Source organism: Lepisma saccharinum, chromosome 26, assembly GCF_977018435.1.
Source record: "Lepisma saccharinum chromosome 26, izLepSacc3.1, whole genome shotgun sequence".
NCBI classification, from domain to species: Eukaryota; Metazoa; Arthropoda; class Insecta; order Zygentoma; family Lepismatidae; genus Lepisma; species Lepisma saccharinum.
Genome location: NC_139254.1, coordinates 24,324,687 through 24,347,601, shown reverse-complemented (window position 1 = coordinate 24,347,601; position 22,915 = coordinate 24,324,687). Strand labels below are relative to the sequence as shown.

At 40.3% G+C, this 22,915-nt stretch overlaps 1 protein-coding gene across 2 annotated transcripts in view; it reads left to right on the top strand.

Moving 5' to 3' along the window:
* LOC145979567 (peroxisomal leader peptide-processing protease) overlaps positions 1 to 22,915 on the top strand; it is a 606,981-nt gene that overhangs the window by 472,485 nt on the left and 111,581 nt on the right. For both annotated transcript variants that reach the window (XM_083112540.1, XM_083112539.1), the window contains exon 4: positions 6,567 to 7,204. In XM_083112540.1, the coding sequence (XP_082968666.1) occupies positions 6,579 to 7,204 (626 nt within the window). In that variant the 5' untranslated portion in view covers positions 6,567 to 6,578. The remainder of the gene's footprint in view (positions 1 to 6,566; positions 7,205 to 22,915) is intronic.

Genomic DNA, 22,915 nt, shown 5'->3' with positions numbered 1-22,915 from the left:
TTGAAGCGTGTATTTAGCCATGATGAATTGTCACAGTATACTAAGCACAAATGACAACTAGTGACAGTTATAACATTTGAAGCATAGTTGCCAGTTCATTTCAAAATCATATCATTCTTATTGGAAAACCATTTATAAGTAAAAGTAATGTGCTCCCCTGTGCTTTGCACCACTCCATGAAAGCGTATAGGGGGTGTGGAATTCGGCCTCACATTTGCTTGATTACTGCCGGAGGTAGGGGTGATGTGATCAGTACCACGCCTCTGGCCGGCTTTACCCCCAGAGTTTCCTCCAGGTACCCACATTATACGACGCTGGGTGGGGGCAGGAGCCGCTTGAACAGGTGGAAGAAATCCCAGTTCTCCCCCGCCGGGGATCGAACCCGGGTCGCATGGTAGTCGGACGCCGTAACGACTGCGCTACCGCGGCTACACACACACAGTGTAAGTAACAAATATGGGAAGAGTTATGTAACAAACACTGACTGCAAGTAGACTGCGCAAGTTTCACTTGTAATACCCACCGAAAGGGCTTTGTGCGAGAACGACGTCTGTAATCGCAGTTCGACGAAGTTTTCGGCGTCATTTTGGATTTGATCCACCTGATAACTCCATTAAACGTTGGTATACGTGATTCCTGGAGAAAGGTTGTCCGTGCAAATGCAATAGTACTGGTTGGTGGAAGGAAGTGGAGAGAGTTTGTTACATCTGTACGCAGATGACTGCCTTCTCGTCCATGTTGGAGAAACGTACTATACCTTTTCCGCGCTTAGAAGGGACTGCACTGTAAACACAAGGGCAAAGGTATTACTCCGCCAGGCTTCAGCGATTGGATGATCGTAAAGCTTCTGCTGCTTCCACCACGTGTGAGAGAAAGTTGGCGCGAAAGCAATGTTACAAGCTACGAGAAATTAAATAAAAAGGAAAACTATAACTATTCACAAGATAAGCTTAACTTCTGTACTTAAGAATTTAATTTGAAGATATAAAAGTGTTTTACTTGCCTAAGCAGAGTCAGATAGAAAGTCGATTCCTTCCATAGATTCCTCCCCTTCACTGTTGGTGCCGCCGCTACTGCTATCAGCTGGATTGATAACAAGTCGGTCAACAATCGTGTCGCACATGTAATCTGATTCCCAGAAGCGTTCCTCTTATTTCTCCAATATGCAATACAATAAGGCGTCTGCCTTTGCCGGTCGGGTTTCTTAGCCCTGTGGTTAATCCTGAGAGGAAAGCCTGTTTTTTAGATTTTACGGCAGAATCTACCTACACCTTAGAAACAGTATGACCTTCATTCACCCACGTTTCATCAAGGAAATACAACTTTCGCCCCTCCCGCCTGTATTCGCGTATTTTCCTCAGGTAGTTCCGGCGCCACAACAATATGTCTTCTCGGTCAACAATAATATTTTTTCTGTTGCGTTGCACAAACTCGAAGCTGATTTCTTTTAGAAGTGTGTGGAAACTTGTTTTCTTAAGGTTCGGCAGATCCGGATCACTATTCACACTCACCAACACTTTATTTATTGTTGGCGCTTCGTTCCTCTCCAAAAAGTGATGAACGGATCCTCGCAAACTCATAGCACTGAACTTGTAACACAGGCTTTTGACGTTGACGCTTTTTCCCTGGTGTTGTTAAAATGCCCTTATTTAGAACCTCGCTGCGCGCAGATTTTACACTCTTAACAGAGACACCAGTAAACTCAGATGTCAATTTCATCACGTCCTGGATAACCATAGTTGGATATTTCTCGCAAAACTTTGCGAACACATTCAATACAATTTGTTTCTCGGCGCTTTTCAACGGTTTCCCGCTGCAGTGTTTAACGTAGCCAAAGCGAACATCCATCTCGCACAAATTGAAATTCCCTCCTGCCTGCCCAGCCTTTACGCATGCGTGTTGTACCCAGAGTAAAAATTGTCAAGTCTTGTGTATTTATGCCAACCTGGAGTTCATTTACATACTAAATATTGGTTATGATAATTCTAGAGTACGATAATTACAATTGTGTTGAAGGAATGTTCTATTCTTGCAAGTTAGAAAGTGGACTATATTTTGTTGCGCGTGGCAGGGTCTGTTGTTCAAGCAGACTCAACGAGAAGTGTTGCCAATCCGCCTATTCTTTTGCTAAAATTAGCTGTTTTGAACTTTTTGGTCCTGCATTGGTGACAATAATGGCTTTCAGATATTTGCACAGTAGTATCATACTTATTTGACTTCATTCAAAAATAGACACGGAAGTGACCTATTTTTCGTTTGTTTATTTATTTTCTTTAACAGCAGTATTAATCCTTGTGACATTGTTGCAGATGTTCCTATTCGAACGTTCTCTACGTCGCTGTTTGTAAATATGATGCTAGATTTTAAAAATTTTGAAAAATGGAAGAAATAAAGTGGCTGAAGTTCCATTTCGTTGGTAATTTTCGATTCGTCAAACCTCTTACGTTTTTTGAGTAAATTAGACGAAATTCTGCACATATATTCTCTACGTCCATTGCAAGACAGGGACGTAGAGAATATATTTTTTGATTTTTTGATAGCATAAAAAAAGAAAATCGCGGATCCACGATATTGGATTTTTTTTTTCAAATTCTCTTACAATTTTTGTCCAATTTGCGTGAAATTTGGAAAACTCTAAAAATGTATGCAAAACTACTCTAGTTATGTGAATATGTTTATACTACATATATATATTTAATAAACCTACGGATATACAAAGATAACACTCGGAAAGAACTGGCCATTCAAAAAATGGCTTTTCTTGTGAGGAGGAAAATTTGTATTCTTTATTCTATGAAAACTAGCAACAAATAGGGTATGACATGTCCACGTTGTGATTATGGTGATTATCCATAAAAAGCATTTTTACAATATAATGTAGAACCCTACACACTGTGAGAATTCGCTTTTCGCTATATTCTGCAGTTATTGGTTGGCAACACTGTATTCATACACTTGCATTTGTTTACAGTACAGTTCCTTCTAAGTCATAAAAATAATTTCTACAATATAATGTAGAACACTACACACTGTGAGAATTCGCTTTTCGCTATATTCTGCAGTTATTGGTTGGCAACACTGTATTCATACACGTGCATTTGTTTACCTTACAGTTCCTTCTAAGCGCGGATCCAGTATAGGATGTAAAGGAGAAAATGGAAAACGCATTCCCCAAAGTATTAAATTAGTACATCAACAACCTGAAGCTTAACGCTGCAAAGACGAAGGCTATGGTGCTTCACACCGGTAAGGGAATCCCGCCTAACACGATAGATATTACCCTTAATGACGCCAGAGTACCTTTGAGCAATCATTTAAAGTATCTCTGAATCATTATCGACCCCAGCTAAATTTTAACCTCCAAATAAATAACTATATTCGTAAAATATATAGTATGCATAACAAATCATCTCCACTGCATAATAGGCTTAAGCTCCGCTCTGAGTTCAGTACCCGAAATACCAGATCGTCCTTACATAGAGACCTAGTAATCCCCAAACCTAACAAAAGCAGATTTGGTCAGAAGTCCTTCTCGTACCTAGCAGCGGTAACGTCCCGACAAAGGTCAAACTCAGTACCAGCAAAGCGCAGTTCCGTCGTCTCTACGTTTACATGTCTATAAATTCTAACTCCAGTAACATTATTTTCAGTGCTTACCCCCCCCCCCCACCACAATTCCCACCACACACATATGTTTTAAAATTGTCATCCCTGTACTTTGAACAGTAATTCCATACACATCCATATCCAAACCCACACACTTTTACACTTTCCTTTCCTCTAAATGTGTATAACTCTTAAACTTTCTTTATTTCATTGACTTTAAACACTTTTTACGTATACTCATGTAAATTCATCACATTTTCCTTAGATGTAGCTTTTGTATATTTTGTATATATTTTTCTTTTTACTGCATAGGGTATCAAGTTATTATTTGCATTAATATTGTTCAAAATGAAATGTTGTATGGCTTAATCGTAACCCTATTGAGATAATAAATAATAATAATAACCTAGCACATTCCCAGAAACTCGGTTCGAAAAGCAAGTCTTGAGTTGGAAATGTTCCACTCTAAGCTATGGGATGTGCTTTACAGGCGTTTGCAACTGAATGCTTACAAGGTGCAACTTGTGCAGGAACTCGCTGAACCAGACAAAGCACTTCGCTCGGTCTTCTTCGTCACATCGGTCGGCTGAATGTAGACTTGTAAACTTGCAACGTATGTTAACAAAACTTGATTAGTTGATTTTAATAGCAATTTTTCAGTAACAACTTCTACCACCGCCGTAGATTTAGGCAATACTCACAACATTTTGCCGCAGGGAGGTTGGTATTTCAGGATCTGGTGTCCCATTTTTATTGCCCGTGACTGTACCTCCACAGGGCATCTATACTCTGTCCCAGCTAACTGTAGAGCAGGCAAACGAAATCAAGTCTCTGCGCAAGTAGTGACGGGAGACGGCTCCACCAATGAACACGTGAGAGGAACGGAATTGCGTGGAGTGGGGGAAAGCGACTGCCTTCCCAGCAGCGTGTACTCCTTCGCTCTGGCCAATAGATTTCCTTCGCTTCTCTGACGTTGTGCGCGGCCTTGCTCCACAGTTAGCTGGGACAGGGTATAATCCGGGATCCCTTGATTGCAAGGCGACGACGTTACCACTACGCCCAGGGAAGACCCGGGAGGGGTTTATTCCCGTTATGACCTCCCATATATGCGCACATGGATATGCCTCAAAACATGTAGTAGAATTACGCAACATGTTTACGTTCCTAACATTGTAATTCGCCGACAATTGTCATTTTTGCTTCAAAGGAATTAATACGTACTTAATTAAATCCGAGCTATAATTCGTAATTTAACCTTCGGACAGTACCAAAAATATTCTGGGTATACACTACATCAACAAGCGACGCTGATTGAAAATGTGAACATTAAACACAGAATGGCATCTTGGTAAAATTCCCGAGGACAACGAATTGTCCTACTACCATGCATCACATTCGTTGAAAAATATGTAGTCACCCGATTGTGGACATGGTAGGGAATCTTTTAGCGTACTAAAGTGTATACGTATATATAGCTTGGCTATTTACCTATTGTGAGGGACAGGTACATTTCAAGTAAACTCCTTTATCTTAATTCTCACTTGGATTTGCCTAATGAGGATACCTTCCCAGGGAATGAGTTCTTCCAGAAAGGTAGTACCAATTCGGTCACTGAAGATGAGAGTGATCTTTCTCTCTCTCTCTCTCTCTCTCTCTCTCTCTCTCTCTCTCTCTCTCTCTCTCTCAAAATTTTCACAGAATTCATCTGGTCGATAACTCAAGAGAATCACTTCGTCATAATAACCTTAAACATTGATAATGAGGGGTAAGTTTTAACGCCTTACAGACAGTGTTCGTGTAATACATGAACCATAACAACAACAACTTTTTCCTCGTCAATTAAGAGCACTCAGGATTTTTTTTTTATATACCGGGTGGTCCAAAAGTCCCGGAACGGTCACATATCGTGAGAAATACACATCGAATCGAAAAACGAAACAATATGTGGGGGTGGGGCGGGGGGCAACTGTGAAATTTGAAATGGAAACCCCCATTTTGTATTGTAGAATCGGAAAGAGGACTTCATTCCAAGTCCAACGAGCTATCAACCATCCTCCTAGCTCAATTAGGAACGCAGATATGGCGATTTTAAATTTTCATAAACATGGAAGGGGGGGGTCTACCATAAACTCTATTGAAAGGTCTTGACGAGCAGATTCCGAATCTGCAATCGCTTTCACTCTAGCTCAATTAGGGGCAGAGCGTCTCTTGGAATTTTTTTTGGATTTTATGAAATTTTCATATATATATATATATATGTGTGTGTGTGTGTGTGTGTGTGTGTGTGTGTGTGTGTGTGTGTATTTCTCACGATATGTGACCGTTCCGGGACTTTTGGGCCACCCGGTATAAAACAACCTCAAACAGAGTATATGTTTGTTACTATTTTTATTACAATGTAATAATACATTGAAGTTTATCTAAATGTGAAAAGAAGAAAGTTCTGATGTGTTACACTTTCGTCCTTCTATCAAGGAACGGAATGTCACTACGTGTAAGCTACTTCTACATGACGTCAGAGTGAAGGATCCTCCCACCCAATGCTTTTCATTCTTCTGCGCATGCGTAGGATATACAGAGTACGCCACTGCGCATCTTCCGCATCTGACATCACAGTAGACTCCTCTCCCACACCGCTCTTTCGCTCTTCTGCGTACGCGAAGGGATTACAGAGTATTTCACTGCGCATCTTTCACCTGACGTCAGAGGAAACTCCTCCCACTCACGCTCTTCCGTTCTTTTGCGCATGCGTAGGGAATGCAGAGTATGCTGCTACGCATCTGACATCACAGTGGACTCCTCCCACCTATTTTCTTTCTGCACATCTTTGTCTATCTCGTGGAAGTTGACTTGCATGATTCTCTCTTAATCCAGAGACTTGGATTTATATTGCTTTAGTAAATGCTGTCTTATTGACCTGAGAATGAAACAATGATTATTTATTCTCGTCTTTCTTGCAGGCACTCTTACAAATGGACATCAAAGGCTGCATCGTGGAGTGTAGAACTGGAGTGACGTTGGTGGGCAACTGCTCTGGGATACTGTTCAATGGACACTGGGTTCTCAGCCATGGAACGTTACTGTATTCACTGGCTACCAGTTCATCAGGCAAAGAACTACTGGAAAATCTGCAAGCCGGTAAGGTGATACGTGGAAGAGGTGACGTAACGAAGAATCTAAAGTTAGATGTTATAATGGAGAAAGAACTCGGCCGCCACAGAAAAAGCTTCCAGCTCTTCTGCTTGTGGAAGTGTCCTCTCCTCTCGGAAGCTACCGGGAAACTTCTCGGCGTCGATTGGAAAATTGGCGATGACGACCTTAGCCTGCTGTTGCCCATCCTGGTCCTGCTTTGCGACGACGTAGCCTCGGGCTCTCCGGAAGAGGCTCTATCGAATCTCTTGAAGCAGACTTCTGCCGGCTTTCGCGGCCAGCCTGTGGTTGTGGAATCGACTCCTTTCGGCAGCCTCCACCCGGAACTCTTCCTCAACTCCTGCAGCCGTGGCTTGATCTGCAATTCGGCTGGTCCTGTCTTCCTTACTGATGCACGCTCTGTTGTCGGCTGCGAGGGGGCTCCTGTATTCTCTGCAAAGGATTCCAGGTAATGTGTTCTCCTTCTTACATTCAGTACATCCTATTAGCCATATTTGTACAAAGTTTTTTTTTCTTTCTTTCGAAAATGTCGTCAGGGTTTCCGTGAAAAAGAAAAGTGTGCGCACCAGTTGTGTATGCTGAGTACAAGATCTGGCCTCTCTCACTATGACACGTGGTCCTAAGCCATAGAGGAAGGGAGAAGACTATTTATCGATAAATACCATGAATAAATGGTTAGTTACACATTCTGCTCATTGTTGGTGTCTTCAAGGAAGCCACGTTCCCATGCCAACAGCGGACAGGTTGCTAACTACAGAATCACGATCTTCTTATTAAAATGAGTAATTTTTATTCACAATTCCTAATATATTTTTTCTTCTGTATTTTAGTCTGCGTTTCAGGCTTCGCAGGTAGCCTACAATATACGCTCCTGATACGCACATTACATTATCTTGGTCAGTCACAATTTGAAGTGTGATGTTACAATCTCCCAGATATCACATTGTTGCCAAATGAAACTTTTTAAGTTGCCCTTTCATACTGTGGACTGTTTTTATTTTTAATTTGCAATTTGGAAGTTATTGGCCACTACAACCGCCAGTTGCAACGTCCACCCGTGCTCACAACAGCACTAACGTAACCACAACAACACAGTGCAGAATACAGGCACTGGCTGCGTTCAACACACTAAACCCTGCAACTAGGTGAACGGCAAAAGTCTACCCATATGTACTAACTTCTTGTCAGCCGTAGAACATGGACTCAGAATTATCTCAGGGCTTGCTGGGTGTAAAGAAAGGTTTATATATATTTATATATGTTTATTATAATCTTAATAATAGAATGTCTGTTATCACACGTGTCTTTACCTGTAACACCTACGTGCATTTACTTGTACCACACACGTGCTTTTACCTGTACCACGCACGTGCTCTCATCTGTACCATCTTTGGTCTCGAAGAGATAAAGGGGGGGCAGGGAACATCCAATTTATTCCTCGCAGTGAGGCGCCAGGGGGAGTATGGGGACCTAATTTTATTTAGGGCCTTGGTCACCGCTGACGTCACGGGTTCCCCTGTGAGAGAGAGTAGGTTGTGCGTAGTACCCCCAACCACAGCCGGGAATTGGCCGAAACCAATCGGTACCCCCGAATAGCGGGCGCTGGGTAAAAGGATTAAAGGATGCCGCTACACCCCCCTGCGTTAGGAGGGAATTGGCGAGCCAACCGGTGTCTCCTATGCAGTGACGGCAGGTTAGAAAGGAAGGTCAAAGTCAAAAGTCAAGCCGGGCAGGTAGAACCTGAGCACCTATCTGCCGAAGCGAGCGGACCAGGTAGGTAGCTTGCTGCTAGGCTCTTCTTCTTCTTTCTTCTTCCTTCTGGGATGGCTTCTAGTCTTCAGGCTGGGAGGCCAGTTAACCCTGGATGTTTGCCTGTTGACATCAGGGAGCCAACTGAGCTCGGGCCTCGCTGCGCTGGCTTTATACTCGCGGTGGCGCATGGGTGGGTGAAAATTTTAACTACAAGTACGCGTTGCTAACTCATTTTTTTACATATAGCAAACTCCGTACTGAAAATTATCAAGGTTTTGACATTGAGAAATCACTAGTGGGAAAATCACTAGATGCACGTGCTAATATAAACTAAAACTGTGTGCATTCAGACAATACAATTAATAATGAGCCTCGCAGGACTCTGCAATTCTAAACAACGAGTTGAACAGTGTAAATGACAATAATTGATAACATTTACTGAATACAGCAACCACGCAGGGTCTAATAATAAGCAAAGGTGGATCCGTTAACACATTTAAACTAAAAGCGTACACCTCGCAGGGACATTTAGCATGCATTCTTCTTAACAAAATATAATATGGCGACCACGCAGGGTTGTTACACAGTGAAACGCCACTTTACAGGCCTTGGTCCTCGAAGGGTTGTTGCAGCACGGAGTTTAGTTTCAGAACCCAACTGTAATTTTTTAGTCGTCCCATTGTACTGTACCTACGGCAGGAAAGTTAGTTAGACCTCAGGAAAGAACTCATAAAATTGCCGATAGAACGACAAACTATCCTAGTTTTTGTACAGACCTCACAAATGGTCAATGTGTCCGCCTTTGCTGATGCGGCAGATATCTAATCGATACTGCGTTTCGTCCCACACACATGCTAGCATATTATTTGTATTCGCAGTTTGCGAATTTCCTTGGGATTAGCGGCGAGTGGAGTGTCCTTCTCAAATTCTGCTCGAAATGGTCGCCGCGCAATCACATCGGACAAGGTTTTTGCGATTCCAACACACAAAACGCTTTACTTAATGCCATATTTGCTACTACTGCCTCCTAGCGGCAAACCATGGTAACTATGTGCTCGTGCAGTTTTCTACAAAAACTTGGAGAGTTTGTCGTTCTACCGGTGTCAGAGAATTACCACTATCCATTGCACAGTTTTTCTGTGGTGAATTTCTAAAATGTTTCACGGAACTTATGAACCACGGTGAATAACATGGAAGGGTGGAGGAGCTTTATGCTTGGGTCTTCTTAGTGGAATTCGAACTGGAGACCATGATCTTCTAGAGCACCAATAAGTACACCATTCAAAAGGTTTCAAGTATTTGAAGTAGGTAACGATATACACCATCACCATCTTTTAACATTTTGAAAACTTTGTCTAGACTACTACTCGCAGGAACTTTAGGGCTTAACTTGAGCTACAATTTGGCGATAGAATATACTTTAGGAAAGACTTGAGTCCAATCTCTCGAGCAACCTAGCTATCGAAAATTTGGCGATCTTGAGCTGAAAATGTCTGTGGCTGCCAGATAACTTAGAGGAACGAACTGGTGGCGTTGCTGAGCGAAATCGGTCAATGCATTTCCAGATGGTAGACGAGAGAAACTCTTGTTCCCTACTTTGCGTCTGCTCCAGATTCTGTTGACATTTTCGAAACACTGTTCACATCCTCATTTTTGGAACTTAAAGAACGAAACTCGTGCTAGCTGCCTTAAATTCACAACTTTCGAGCTTCTAAATACCTTTTATTTCACTGCCGGTAACACCTTTCAAGATGGTGGACGAATCACTATTTTCTCTCTCTCTCTCTCTCTCTCTCTCTCTCTCTCTCTCTCTCTCTCTCTCTCTCTCTCTCTCTCTCCGTCACTTTGATGTCTCTTTGGGTTAATCTCGACAATGAGATGATAAGTTGAGCACAATTGATCGACATGCTTTACCATGCAGGACTTTCATTTTAGCGTTCAAAACAAGCGCTATGCCGATCTGCTGTACTGGAGAGCCATTATTTTCTGATTGATATGGCCAATACCAGAAATTAGTATTGTATTTAGAATTTATCTTGGGTAACCTATGGGAAACGGGATATCCCCGCAGGAGTTTTTCCGTGGCTCTTCCGTGTACTAATAGTTGATTGGGACTCTTGACGTTCGCAATAGATTGTTAGCTATTATAAAGGTCGTGTACCCTGTCAATCATTTTCCCGCTCAGATTCCTGGCCATTGGTGCTCATTGCTGGATTACCATAACGTGCCCACTAATCTCTCTTCAGGATTCAATCTTTATTCCGGAAAACAAGCACGAGTTAACAAAGGAGGGTTATAGGTCATTGTCTCAAAATTAAGTAACAGTCCAATGCGCCGATGCAGATCAATGATTATGAAATGAAGGGAAAACGTCTGAACTCCATACCGTCACCTAAGGTTTCAGGTTCGAGTCTCGGCCTTGATATCGGTGTTCCTTTATTAATTTCACCTAATCAGTATTAGTCCTCTTTATCCAAATTATTCAATAGCGAGAGAAAAGCGACGTAAAATAATGAATTTGAAATAAAGTAAGTACTATTGTCGTGCAGTTTCGGAGGGATTCTAACGAGACAAGATTTTGTAAAGTCTCGTCTCGAAATAGAGGAAACCAGTCTCGTTCTGATTTCAGTCTCGATGCGTTTTGTTCTGGTAACACACTCGAAAGTCTCGAGTCTCGAAATAATATGTATACAAATGTAAAAAAGAAAACTTAATATAAATATACATAGCTGAAGGCCCTATCTATATTGCCAAGTCTCGAATGGTAAAGCACTTTTGATTTTGAAGAAATTATGATATATTTAACATTGAACATTACTGTCCGATGGTGGAAGACCAGACTGCAAGCCAGTAAGAAACTTTATCCTGAAACCGCTCCCGCCACTCGGTGGTCTTTCGTCTGCTGGCAGACGTTGGCAGCTGTCACGTGAGTGCTTCTGTTCACTGAGAGAAGCGCTTTCCTAGGTAGAGCTCTCGGTTCTCTTTGCGAGGAGAATTTGAACGCCGTGTTTGCACCGAGCATTACTAATATTAAGTATTTTTGGATAATCGCAACAATGAGGATGACTGATGATAAGGTAAAATTGATGAAGGGACACTCACAAAGAGCATCTATGCCCAGGCCGAGAGACACAAATTCGGGAACCGAACCAAGCATAAGTTTGACAAAAAGAGCCTGCAGACAACAAGCCAGTGCGAGAGCTGTGCCAGCGTAAATCTTCTGGGAGGGTAGTAGAAACACCAGCAGAACAACGCTGTAGTTTCAGAGCAGTATATCGTTTGTATGAGTTCGGTTGTTTTGTTTTTTTATCGCTTTCCTTTGTTGTGGTTTGTGATGGTTTTTACAATTTAGCCGGCGACGTTACTGTGTGTAAAACTTCAGCAGACGATTTTTCACGGAGCGTGTTTCACTTATCCGTTCCACCCCTATTTGGCCACTGGACTCCTCCATTCAGCGCATGCGCACTTGCATCGATGGTCGCGACAAAGGTAGGTGGACTCTACTAAAGTTTCAAACGAGACGAGACTATCAGGGAGTAAGTCTCCAATAGTCTTCTCATCATCATCTCAATGTTTAAACAGTGGTCTCGGTAACATTTCAGTATACAATAAATCACAGTCTCCTCATTATAAAGAAATTGATCCATTTTCTTTCGTGTGTTTTAGTCTTGGTAGATGTTTTTTTTACAGAATTTTCCATCTGTTGGGTGCAAGTTCGTATTTAAAGGGAGTGTAAGAATGTATTTAGAGTCAAAGTGACCATAAATTGAACCTTTGTGAAAAAATTTAGAGGGTGTTGAGGAAATTTGGAGGTGAATAAATCACTGATTCTTGGAAAGCTGTTGCTACCTAAACGATCTAGACATATCTGCATCACACACAGAACCCTAAATGTGTCAGTTGACAAAAATATGTATGCTGGTTTTGACCTGTAGTGCATCAAAATACATAGAAATGCACTTTTATTAACTGCTGTTCCGCGCGGTGCACAAGGAATGCATCAGGCGAGAAGATGAGACGATCATTTCAAATAAATAAAATTACACATGTTATTGCCTTCAATTGATGCATCAACCTTGATCTGATGCATTTATTGTGCCGTGCCATTGTTCATTTTTAAGCGCAAAGCAACGGATAAATTGAACCAATTGATTGAGTAAATCGACTGTTTTTAATCTTCCTAGAAATGTTTGGAAACAGACTTACTTTCTGCATAATCTGTTTTGTATCATACGCTTTGTCCTTCACCTTACAGTTGGTAACAGTGCTCTGTTTGGAAGGCTCCCAAAATATTTTGCCAAAAGATGTGAATCTTCTGTTCTCCAAATAAACTCGCTGACACTGGAAATGATGCTCTTGAAAAAAAGACTGGCAGATCCACGTTTCAAAAACGTGTGCGTTACTATGTCTTAAAGAGGATGTCTGGATTGTGGAAAAGTAGAGAAATGCATAGAAATTATACTCGAGGACGACTTTGCAATCTTTTTCAAATCTCAGGAAGATCGGAACCAATTCAGATGGGAATATATTGTGCATAGAGTAAAGTATATCAAATAGTAAATCTGAAATGGATTGTACAATACATGTGCAATGTAAAACATTGTCGAGAGAAATGGCGGTGAAATCGCCGTACAGTTAGGCAACCACACAACACCCTGCATTTCAGGATCTAGGTCGGAGGCTACGTCGGTCTCGTTTTTATTGTGAATGACTGTACATACATACATACAGCAAAGACAGTAGCCGAGGGTATGCAGTGGTATACGACGTACACTCTAGTTAACCGTACTCGTTAGCGTATTCCTTCTCCTTTCGTCTCGTTATTATTTATTTGTGTAATTTAGCCGTTGTTTCAGTGAGCTTTTAATCCCCAAGCGACACGCGTCGCTTTTAGTGTGAAATCACTCTAAATAATGTTCTTTTTGCCTCCGAAACAATTGGTGGTGGACTATAAATGCTTTTATCGTTAAAGGCGACAATTGAGGTTTTTGTATTTCAAGAGAGGATTGTTGCCTTTTCTGATAATTTTTTTACATAAGTATTTTCCCAAGACTTTCATTTTCCGTAGGGCCTCACCGATGGCGCAGTGGTAGCGTCGTTGCCTTGTAATCAAGGGGTCCCGGGTTCGATACCCGGTGGAGGCACATAGTGGTTCGGATCCCACTTTAAACTGTAGGTCCAGTCCCGATTAGCCTTACTGTGCATAAAGTAGACTTAAAACACCAAATTAATCAATTTCATTTTTCGTGTAATATAAATGTTATTAAAATTGTTAACAGTATACAAACTGATAATGGACAAAAGCAATATCAACAAGAAAATAAAATACAATAACATACTGTACTGTAGCCTACAAAATACTACTGTAGTCTTTACGTTTAAATACAAACATTAAAATGCGCGTTCATATTTTTCTATTGCAATATGCCTCTTTATGCCAATTATGGGTGTCTTCACTATTCTACCTTGAGTGACATTTTTTTGTAGAAGTTAAATGATTTCATCCATACATTTAATGGAAACATAATCCAAAGTTAGTGGAAACGTGGTGTATGAAACTTAGCGAAGGCCCTGTGAAACTTTAGCACTGCATTCAACACCACAGAAGACCGTCTAAATCCCGTATTTGTGGTGTCGTATGCACATGTGGAATGCAGAGTGAGTAGCGGTACTGTAGTGCTGTAAAGGGGGTGGAAAGGAAGGAGACGCATGGTCGGTCGCGTTTATGTAGTGTCCAGGCGAAGACCTTGCTTCCTGCATCGACAAGTGCAAGCGAGTTGTTCAAGCCTGGAACATGCACTAAAAATAAATACACTACGATTGTCAACTAAGAATGTTATTCGTCCTTGTTTTACAACTAATGATATTCGAGATGAGACATGTCTAGAAATTTTACTCTAAAAAGTAAATAACACGAATATTTTCCCAATCTATTCAATATCTGACCACATAACTATTCTGCGGCACGTAACAACACGCATACGTATAATATTTGTGGAGCCACCAATGAGTTGTTGTACTATCTGCAATATCTTCAAGAACTGGTCAGAAAGGTTTGGAGAGTCGATTTAGTTTTGACGAGTTTCATAACGACCAAGATACACGTTCAGTTGTGGGCAAAAATTGGTGTAACATAATTATCTTGCAAATAATGTTTTCTGAACACAAAAGATACCGTAACTTTTATATATTCTCCAGAACAAATTGTCTCAATGATAACAATAATTCAACAATACCTTTTATATGTACTAGCAATCATCACTATACCGTGTACCAGCTAACCGTAGACCAAGCGAACAAGAACAAGTCTCTGCGCAAGTAGTGACGCGAGACGGCTCCACCAATGAACAGTGAGAGAAACAGGATTGCGTAATGGACGACTGGAATTACCCGCTTTCCCTGCTTGGATCTGCAGCGTTGCCAACTTTTGAAAACGATATTACCGTACGCACATTGCAAACGGACCGGATCTTTGTCTGCAGATCCTTACGCTTGGTTTAAGAATGTCTTAGGGAAATATTAGGGATATAACAGCAAGTGCAAATTTTGACAAGTCGTACATTTAGCGTACGGACTAAGGTCTGGACCGTACGTCCGTACATGTAGAGTCAAAACCGTAGGGTTGGCAACACTGCGCTTTCACCACTCAATTCCCCTCCTCCTCCTCTGTCGCTATGCGCGGCCCTGCTCCACAGTTAGCTGGGACAGGGTTTAGATAACAATATATGAGGAGTTACTGCAGTTGAATTGATAATATCGTCATATAGACAAACTCTTATCTATACAAAAAGTACTATTCTCAAAGAAATCCATGTTGCTGATAAGTACAGCCATATATTCCTAATATAACCAATTTAACGATGATCTTTCCGGTCTCCGTGGCAGAGTGGTTAGCACATCGTGCTAAGACGCCAGAGATCCCGGATTTCGAATTCCGGCCCGGGCATGGGTGTTGGTGAGTGCCCATTCATCATATCCTCAGTCATTCTCATCTTCGCGATTAGCCAAAGTGGCAGAAAAGCGAAGTAAAGCAAACCTAATCAATCAATTAACAAAGATTTTAAGGAATGCGTCCAAAATTGTTATAATTATTCTGTTCAATCAAGTAACTAACTATTCATTAAATGTGAAAAAAATACTAACTTGTTACTAATTTTGTATTTTCGTCATTTTACTTCGCTTTTCTGCAACGTAAAGACATGGCTAATCGCAATTATGAGGATGAATGACGATTGGGTGAAATTGTTGAGTGTCACTCAGAAAGTCACAAGTAACACTGGTCTAGAAAAATGGCCTTTTTTTCTTTCACAAGAACAAAATTAACTGAATCTAGAAGTACTTTTCATGCTGAATGCGAATATATTAGATTTTTTTCCATCAGGCAGGGTTTTTGTGTGAGAGGCGTGTAAACCTTTATGAAATCAGCACTTAACTTAAATCTAAATAATTAAGAAATATGTCATTCTGGCTTACTTTAAACGTTGAAGATAATGATTTGCAGGCATATTTTGCATTTGGGATATCTCTCTTTATGGTCCATCAATAGTCAGCCAGCACATTTTTTACCATTGTAGAAATCTGCTGATGGAAACGCTCGCCATGCTCATCGCTGACAACCAGAAGCTTTTCTAGGTGTGGAGTCTAAGAAGTTAATTTTTAGTCATGTTCCATATCACAATAGTTTTCTGCTTTATGATTTCCAACAAAATTGCAACATACATTTTTGAACTACTACCAGGCTGCTTTTTCCAGTGGATTTAACAGTCTCAAAATGTTCGTCAGCTATTAGTGATCTTATTTGTGGGCCTATAAAAATGCCTTGTTTCAGTTTCACATCACTGGCATGGGAAGTTTAGATTTCAAGTACATAAATGCAGCAGAGTTTTCATCCATTGCTTTCACAAAAGTTTTCACGACTCGCAATTTGATATGCAATGGGGGCAAATACACCTTTTCAGGATTAACTAAGTGGGTATTTGACACATTTTCCTGCCCAGAAATAAGAGATTCACGTTTAGGCCACAATTTTCTCATGTAGTGAGAGACTTCTTATGCTTGATGTCCCATTCATACAAGAAAAGGCAAAATTTTTTGTATCCAAGTTGCAAACGAAGTAGTAAGGCAATAATAACCTTTAAGTCTCCAATGATATTCCAGTTATATTTACTATATTCGAGTTTTTACAGCATGAATTTCATATTTTCATAAGTCTCTTTCATACCAGCTGCATGTGCTACAGGTAATGATGGTAATTCATTGCCATTATGCAGGAGCACAGCATTCAAGTTAACTTTGGAAGAATCTATGAATAAACTAGGTGAACAACACCTAAATATGTATCGAAAAGAAACACTTCATATACGTTAAATATAGGTTAAAGTATTCCAAAGACCACTGCAATCCAATTTCAAAAAGGAACTGTCACAGAAAATCTGTGCCTGATAGAAAAATTCCAATTATATATTTAAATTCACTAGACTCACCATTTAGTTTTCTTGAGAAAAAAATCATGTTGACCAGTGGCCTATACATTGTCAAGATTATATTCGAACCCGGGAACTTCAGAAAGGCAAGGACGTGTCATTGATTGTCGCGTAATTAATCACATAAATTCATTCATCCTCATCGTCGTGATTAACCTAGAAGTTAGAAAAGCGAAGTAAAATATCCAAAATCGGAAGAGTTGGACATGGCGTAATGTTCTCTTTTCGAGCGCCGGTTGGCAACACTGCATTTTGCTCTTTCATAATTACCTTGTCCGTCGAAGATCACGCCACCGGAAGAAAAAGAAACTTGTAGAACTAAAACAAGAAAAAAAATGGCCGAAAAAAGGGTAAAGGCAAGGCCTAATGGACAGGTGGAAATGGAGAAAGTTAGAGGGAGAGGAATGCGCTGTGAGTCATAGCGGCGATCGGGCTTTTCTTTTTGGTTGGCTGCTCGCAATTTGAGGGAAGCGTTGCGCTAAGGCAGAGTTTCTCTGGAGAAACCTCGCTCAGGAATGCGATAAATAGATCGGCACATGATGTCAAAATGGGAGGGGGGTGTCGCGTGAAGAAACTTGATCTTATTGGTCTCAAAAGCTGGGGTGACAGAATGCTGATCATACGATACTTAGCACTGGTGGTCTCACGATTGTAATACCTTACGTAGTTTCAAAATACACATAACATAAAATTTGTAACCGCTATGGACATTAGCGCGCCTTGTTTTTGGATCTATTGGTGTGGAGCCGCCAGGGTGTGAAATCATTGAAGACTGGTGGGGGAAGTAGGAAGGTATTCTAATTTACACAAATACATATTTATTACTAGGGAGCGAATGTCCAACAAAATAACTGATAGGTATTACTCTGTTAAGAAGAAGAAGAAGACAATCTGCACGTTTTCAGGATATATTCTGTTTTCTTTTAAGGGGGGACAGGCCCGTACCCAGGACATGACGAACTATGAAATATTTTTAATGGAAAACTGTAAAAACCTACGAAAATGACATTGATGATTTTTCAGATTTCGTCCTTGCATAAATGAATTGTGTTTGTTGTGGAGAGAGGCAGGCTTCAGATGCTTGCAGTCTGCAATATAATGTAATTTTAGTTTTCATATGCAAAGCTACCAGACGTTCCCATTTAGCCGGGACAGTCCACCCTGTCCCAACCTTTAACGAACTACAGTCGTCATGCGAATTTGAATTTTATGATTTGTAAGATAATAATAGTAATAAGCAATAATAATAATGTCCTCCTCCGTGGCCGTGCGGTCTAAGGCACCTTGCCTTGGACGGCGGCTGCGGGACGGCATGGGTTAGATCCCTGGTTCAGTCTCCGGGAATTTTCGGCCTGTGTATAGGACCGGTGGCAACCCACCATCGTGAGAAAATTGGAGAGCTCCGAGTGAGTGAGCGTAATCCGATTACTACAACGGCTGGGGGTTGGTCGGGCCTACCACCCATCCCCCTAATCTGGCTACAGATCTCCACGCCCCCCTGGTGGCCCACGTGGGAGGTAAGCCAGGGCCCAATATTGGGCTGTAGCGCTATAGGGTTACTACTACTAATAATAATAAAAGTTTCTATGACTGAAGGGCAAGATATGAAAGCTTACTTTGCCCCCCTCCCCCCCCCTGAGGAAAAATCCTGCTGGCCCTCTTGCACTGGGGCCAAGTTTTATAGTGCATGTAAATTAATCCATTTTCTTCGGGGAAATTTACAAATCTAAAGACTAAATAGCATTGTTCTTGGTGTATCAGCCATTAAGTTAATGAGTTCATTCTGCATTTAGATTCCCGAATAATGGCTGTGGATTTCGCGAGTCTATATCCGTAGATTGTTGGGGGCTACAAAAGTAAATGATTTTCCTTTCCAATTTATTGATTGATTGAGTTGGTGTTTTAAGTCCACTTTATACACAGTAAGGCTAATCGGGACTGGTTCTACAGTATAAAGTGGGATCCGAAGCACTATGAGCATCCACCGGGTATCGAACCCGGAACCCCTTCATTACAAGGCGACGATGCTACCATGCGCCACCGAGGTGGCCCTTGCTCCTTTCCTTTCCAAGACTATATATATATATACGTATATATATAATGTATGTATACAGTATAAGCCTATATTATGTATAAATAGTGTGTTAATTTATAATAGTTTCATATAAAATATCTTACGTCCCCCCCCCTAAAACTGATCAACCTAGCTACGTCCCTGCATACAGGAGAAAACAGCCCAGGAAAAAGCGAATACAAATTTCGTTGAGAATCCTCAGACCATTCCTCTCCCTCCAGGTTGCAACACTGCGAACCAACGTAGCTGCAGAGAATGGAGTGTGGAAATGTGGTGTGAGCTGCGCAACAGCTATTTGCAGCGTCTTGTTTTTGTACTTGTCAAGTTATAATTTTTGCCCTAAATTAAATAAGGTCCCTAATACCCCCCAGGCACCTCACTGCGAGTAACAAATGAATGGTCCCTGTCCTCCCTTATCTTCCAGACCTTCAGAGCAGTGATGACATCTGGTGTAAGTGTGCTAAACATGTAATTTACAGGTGTGGGTAAAATTTAATAAAGTTTTACTGGTTGAGCAAGGGCCTCCTCGGTGGCGCATGGTAGCATCGTCGCCTTGTAATGAAGGGGTTCCGGGTTCGATACCCGGTGGATGCTCATAGTGGTTCGGATCATCGGAAGCCCTGAGATACTTTGAATACATGTCTACGGCTGGTTACAAGCTAACGTATATGGGTACACTTTTGCATCGCCTACTGGTGTAGTGTTTAGTGTGGAGTGCGTAGCACGCAGGCAGGAACGTTGCATGTTTCATTTCAAGTTTGCCTTCTCCTTTTTTTGTGCCAAGAATAACCTATATCACCTAACCATGGCTTGTAGTTGGGTCATCTACTATCTGGAAACTACTGTTGTTGCAAAGGTGAAGAAAACCACCCGTCCACCAATCAGCGACATCTATAAGAAATGAGCTACAGTTCCACCTTTTAGTGCTAGTAACAGGGTGGCATTATTTGTTGATTAATTGTTGATATGATATCTTCATAAATCAGTGTCTATGTCTGAGTTTTCTGCTTGCAAATGTTTATCTCTTGGGGGATGATTTGTGAAGGTTTTGATGCTGCAAGACCGGTTGTGCAATTTTTATTCAATTCTTTTACAAATTTTGCAAGCAAAGAAGGGTATTGTTATTGGTGTTTAGCTGTTAGTAACTAGTGCATGATGATCCTGTTACTTGGGACAAAAAGCTAAAATATGTTCCAACACAAAACCCAATTTTATTTTTTACTATTCATGTTGAATAGTTGAATGCGAATTGGGCATGGGATGGTAATTCCTTCAATTTTAGAAATATTTGCACAGTGGTATGCCAGGGTATTGGGTTGGTTACGCAGTTTTAGGGCATATTTTAAGTGTATATATTGTCTCTTTTAATGCATATTTTGGTCTGTTGTAGTGCATATAAATTCGCCTCCTAATTATTACGTATAAAAGAAAATTACTTAAAATATATATAAAGTACCAAAAAAATTCCTTTACCAACTTGTTAAAAATATTAATTACAATAATTGAAATGATTTTATTATAACTTTTTGTTTAGTTTTCCTTTTAGTTTAATTAAATCAATTAGATTTCACAGTTATATTTGGCTTGCATTATTATTTCACTTTCCTTGTGCATTGTGATTGGTGTAGATCTATTAATGGTCTCTTGAAAGACAGAGAGAGAGATTATGCAACACTCACAAACAAACACACAGACAGATATTTTTTTGTTCTTTGTATATGTTTTCCATGATATCTTTAGTAAAATATATATAACCTCAAAACTAGTTCCTTACCATTGTTTTAACATAAACTTCCCCTCCCCAGTTGAAAATTTTTGAAGGGGGAATTTCTTTAGGACACGATTGTTGGTTCCGCACCCTCGCAGCAGTGTTGCCACATGAATTGAAATTTATCTCTGTTCATAAAAATTGCGTTAACATTTTAGGTGAAAAGAGAAATTTCATGAAAAATATCAAAATTTCATGAAAATTTAAGACGCGAGTCGCATGGGGCTCAGAAGGGAGAAGTCGAAGACGTTACCATGGAAAATTTGCTATTAGATTCCACTTATCCCGTAGAGTTAGGCAACACACATAACGCCTTCCAGCTAAGGCAAGTATTTCAGGATCTAGGTGTCCCATTTTTATTGCCAGTGACTGTAAAGTGGGATCCATGAGTATTACCCTTCATATTGTCCATGACTATTTTCATAAATTTTTCTCTCACATCCTATGTGTTTTGAAGCAATGGATTTCTATGTACGCTGGTGCAGAAGTTGTCTGCAGCTTGTTTCGAGTTTTCTTTTAATACATACAGTATTAAATACATACTGTACTGTAACTTTTATACTTGAACGCTGTCATTAAAATTTTCGTTTCATTTTTAAAAATTGCTCGAACGAACAGTGTCATTTTTTGTAGACGTTAAGTAATTTAATCGATATATTTATTAGAAACACGATCGCCATTCAACGTGTTACCAAACTTAGTGTATATCCTGTGGAAATATTGGGATTACTCAGGGGTGCTTCCAAGGCCAATGGCGCATCCTTCACAAAATCATGTCATGCATCCCTTCAAAATCTAATCATTCGCGCCCCCAAACAATATCGTAATCCCCACAAAGTATTTAATTACGACAGCGTGTCTACCGAAAGTAACTTTTTTCTTTGCTTTACTGAACACTATACTTGATCTGCCCCTCCTCCCTAAACAGGGGTGCCAATCACTCAAGACCGCCCCAAAAATCGTTCATCATAATCCCCCCAAATTAGTTTGGATAAATACGTAATAATTGATGTCTATTTGAATGATATACCATGTTAAACTGTCCATATTTTTTAGTTGTTCGATTTTCGAAAAACTTAAAGCTAGCACATTGATTGGTTAAATGTAGTAAATTAAATTATGTAAACATGCATATAAATAGTGTTTGTGGTTGGGTTTATAAAACTCACAATTTTAGTATTTAACACAAATTGTTACACAACTTAAGATAAAGATAGAAAATTCAACCTTGGCAACCCAAATACCATGCTCCAGCCATATAACCGATTCAATTATTGTTTCACGAGACATTACAGAACACTAGCTAGAAATTCTTAAGCTCGGGGCGATAATATAATGCAGTCCTCTTTCAAAGAACTCACCCCCTCCCGTTTTCTTGGGGTGAATATAATTACTTTAGTAACCCATAACAATAATTACGTAAATTTTATCTTCAGTGCAAATTTAACTTTTTAAAGTAAAAGTTTTCCTGTGACAAGAAGTTTAGAAATGCGGATTCGATATATTTTTGTTCCAAATGATTCACCTTCTTTAAATTAAGCAGTTTGCAAACTGTAAGCATTATATTTTAAGAAGTGATGTTATTAATGAATATCGAGAATATTGCTTCTTGTAATGTACCTGTAGTATAAAATTTCACAGTCACCTCAGTAAAGCGCCAAACACGCATTCTCGTAATACATAATTGCGGGCGAAGCGAGCAAGAAAATTTTTACATCCAATTCTTTGCAGGCGTTCAAGAATATTAATTTAATAGGGTGTCAATGCTTCCTTAGGATCCCGAGTCTTTTCCTACTTCTCTTTTGGCACGTTAGGGTCGTACTCTCTCTCCACTACAGAAATCCCTTGACAATCTAAGATTTAACATTTTATTAAGAGCTTCCTATCTCCTTCAAATTTAATACTCAATCCTACCACCAAAATTTACATGCTAATTTTAGACTTACTGTTCATATTGAAGAGTGGATATTGCCTCCTCCTAAAAATAAATTCTCAGTCTTCACACCTGAATTTCCGCAACAGTCTAAAACAACAATAATACACAAGAATTGGATGCCCCCCTTAATTTAATGCTCAATCCTC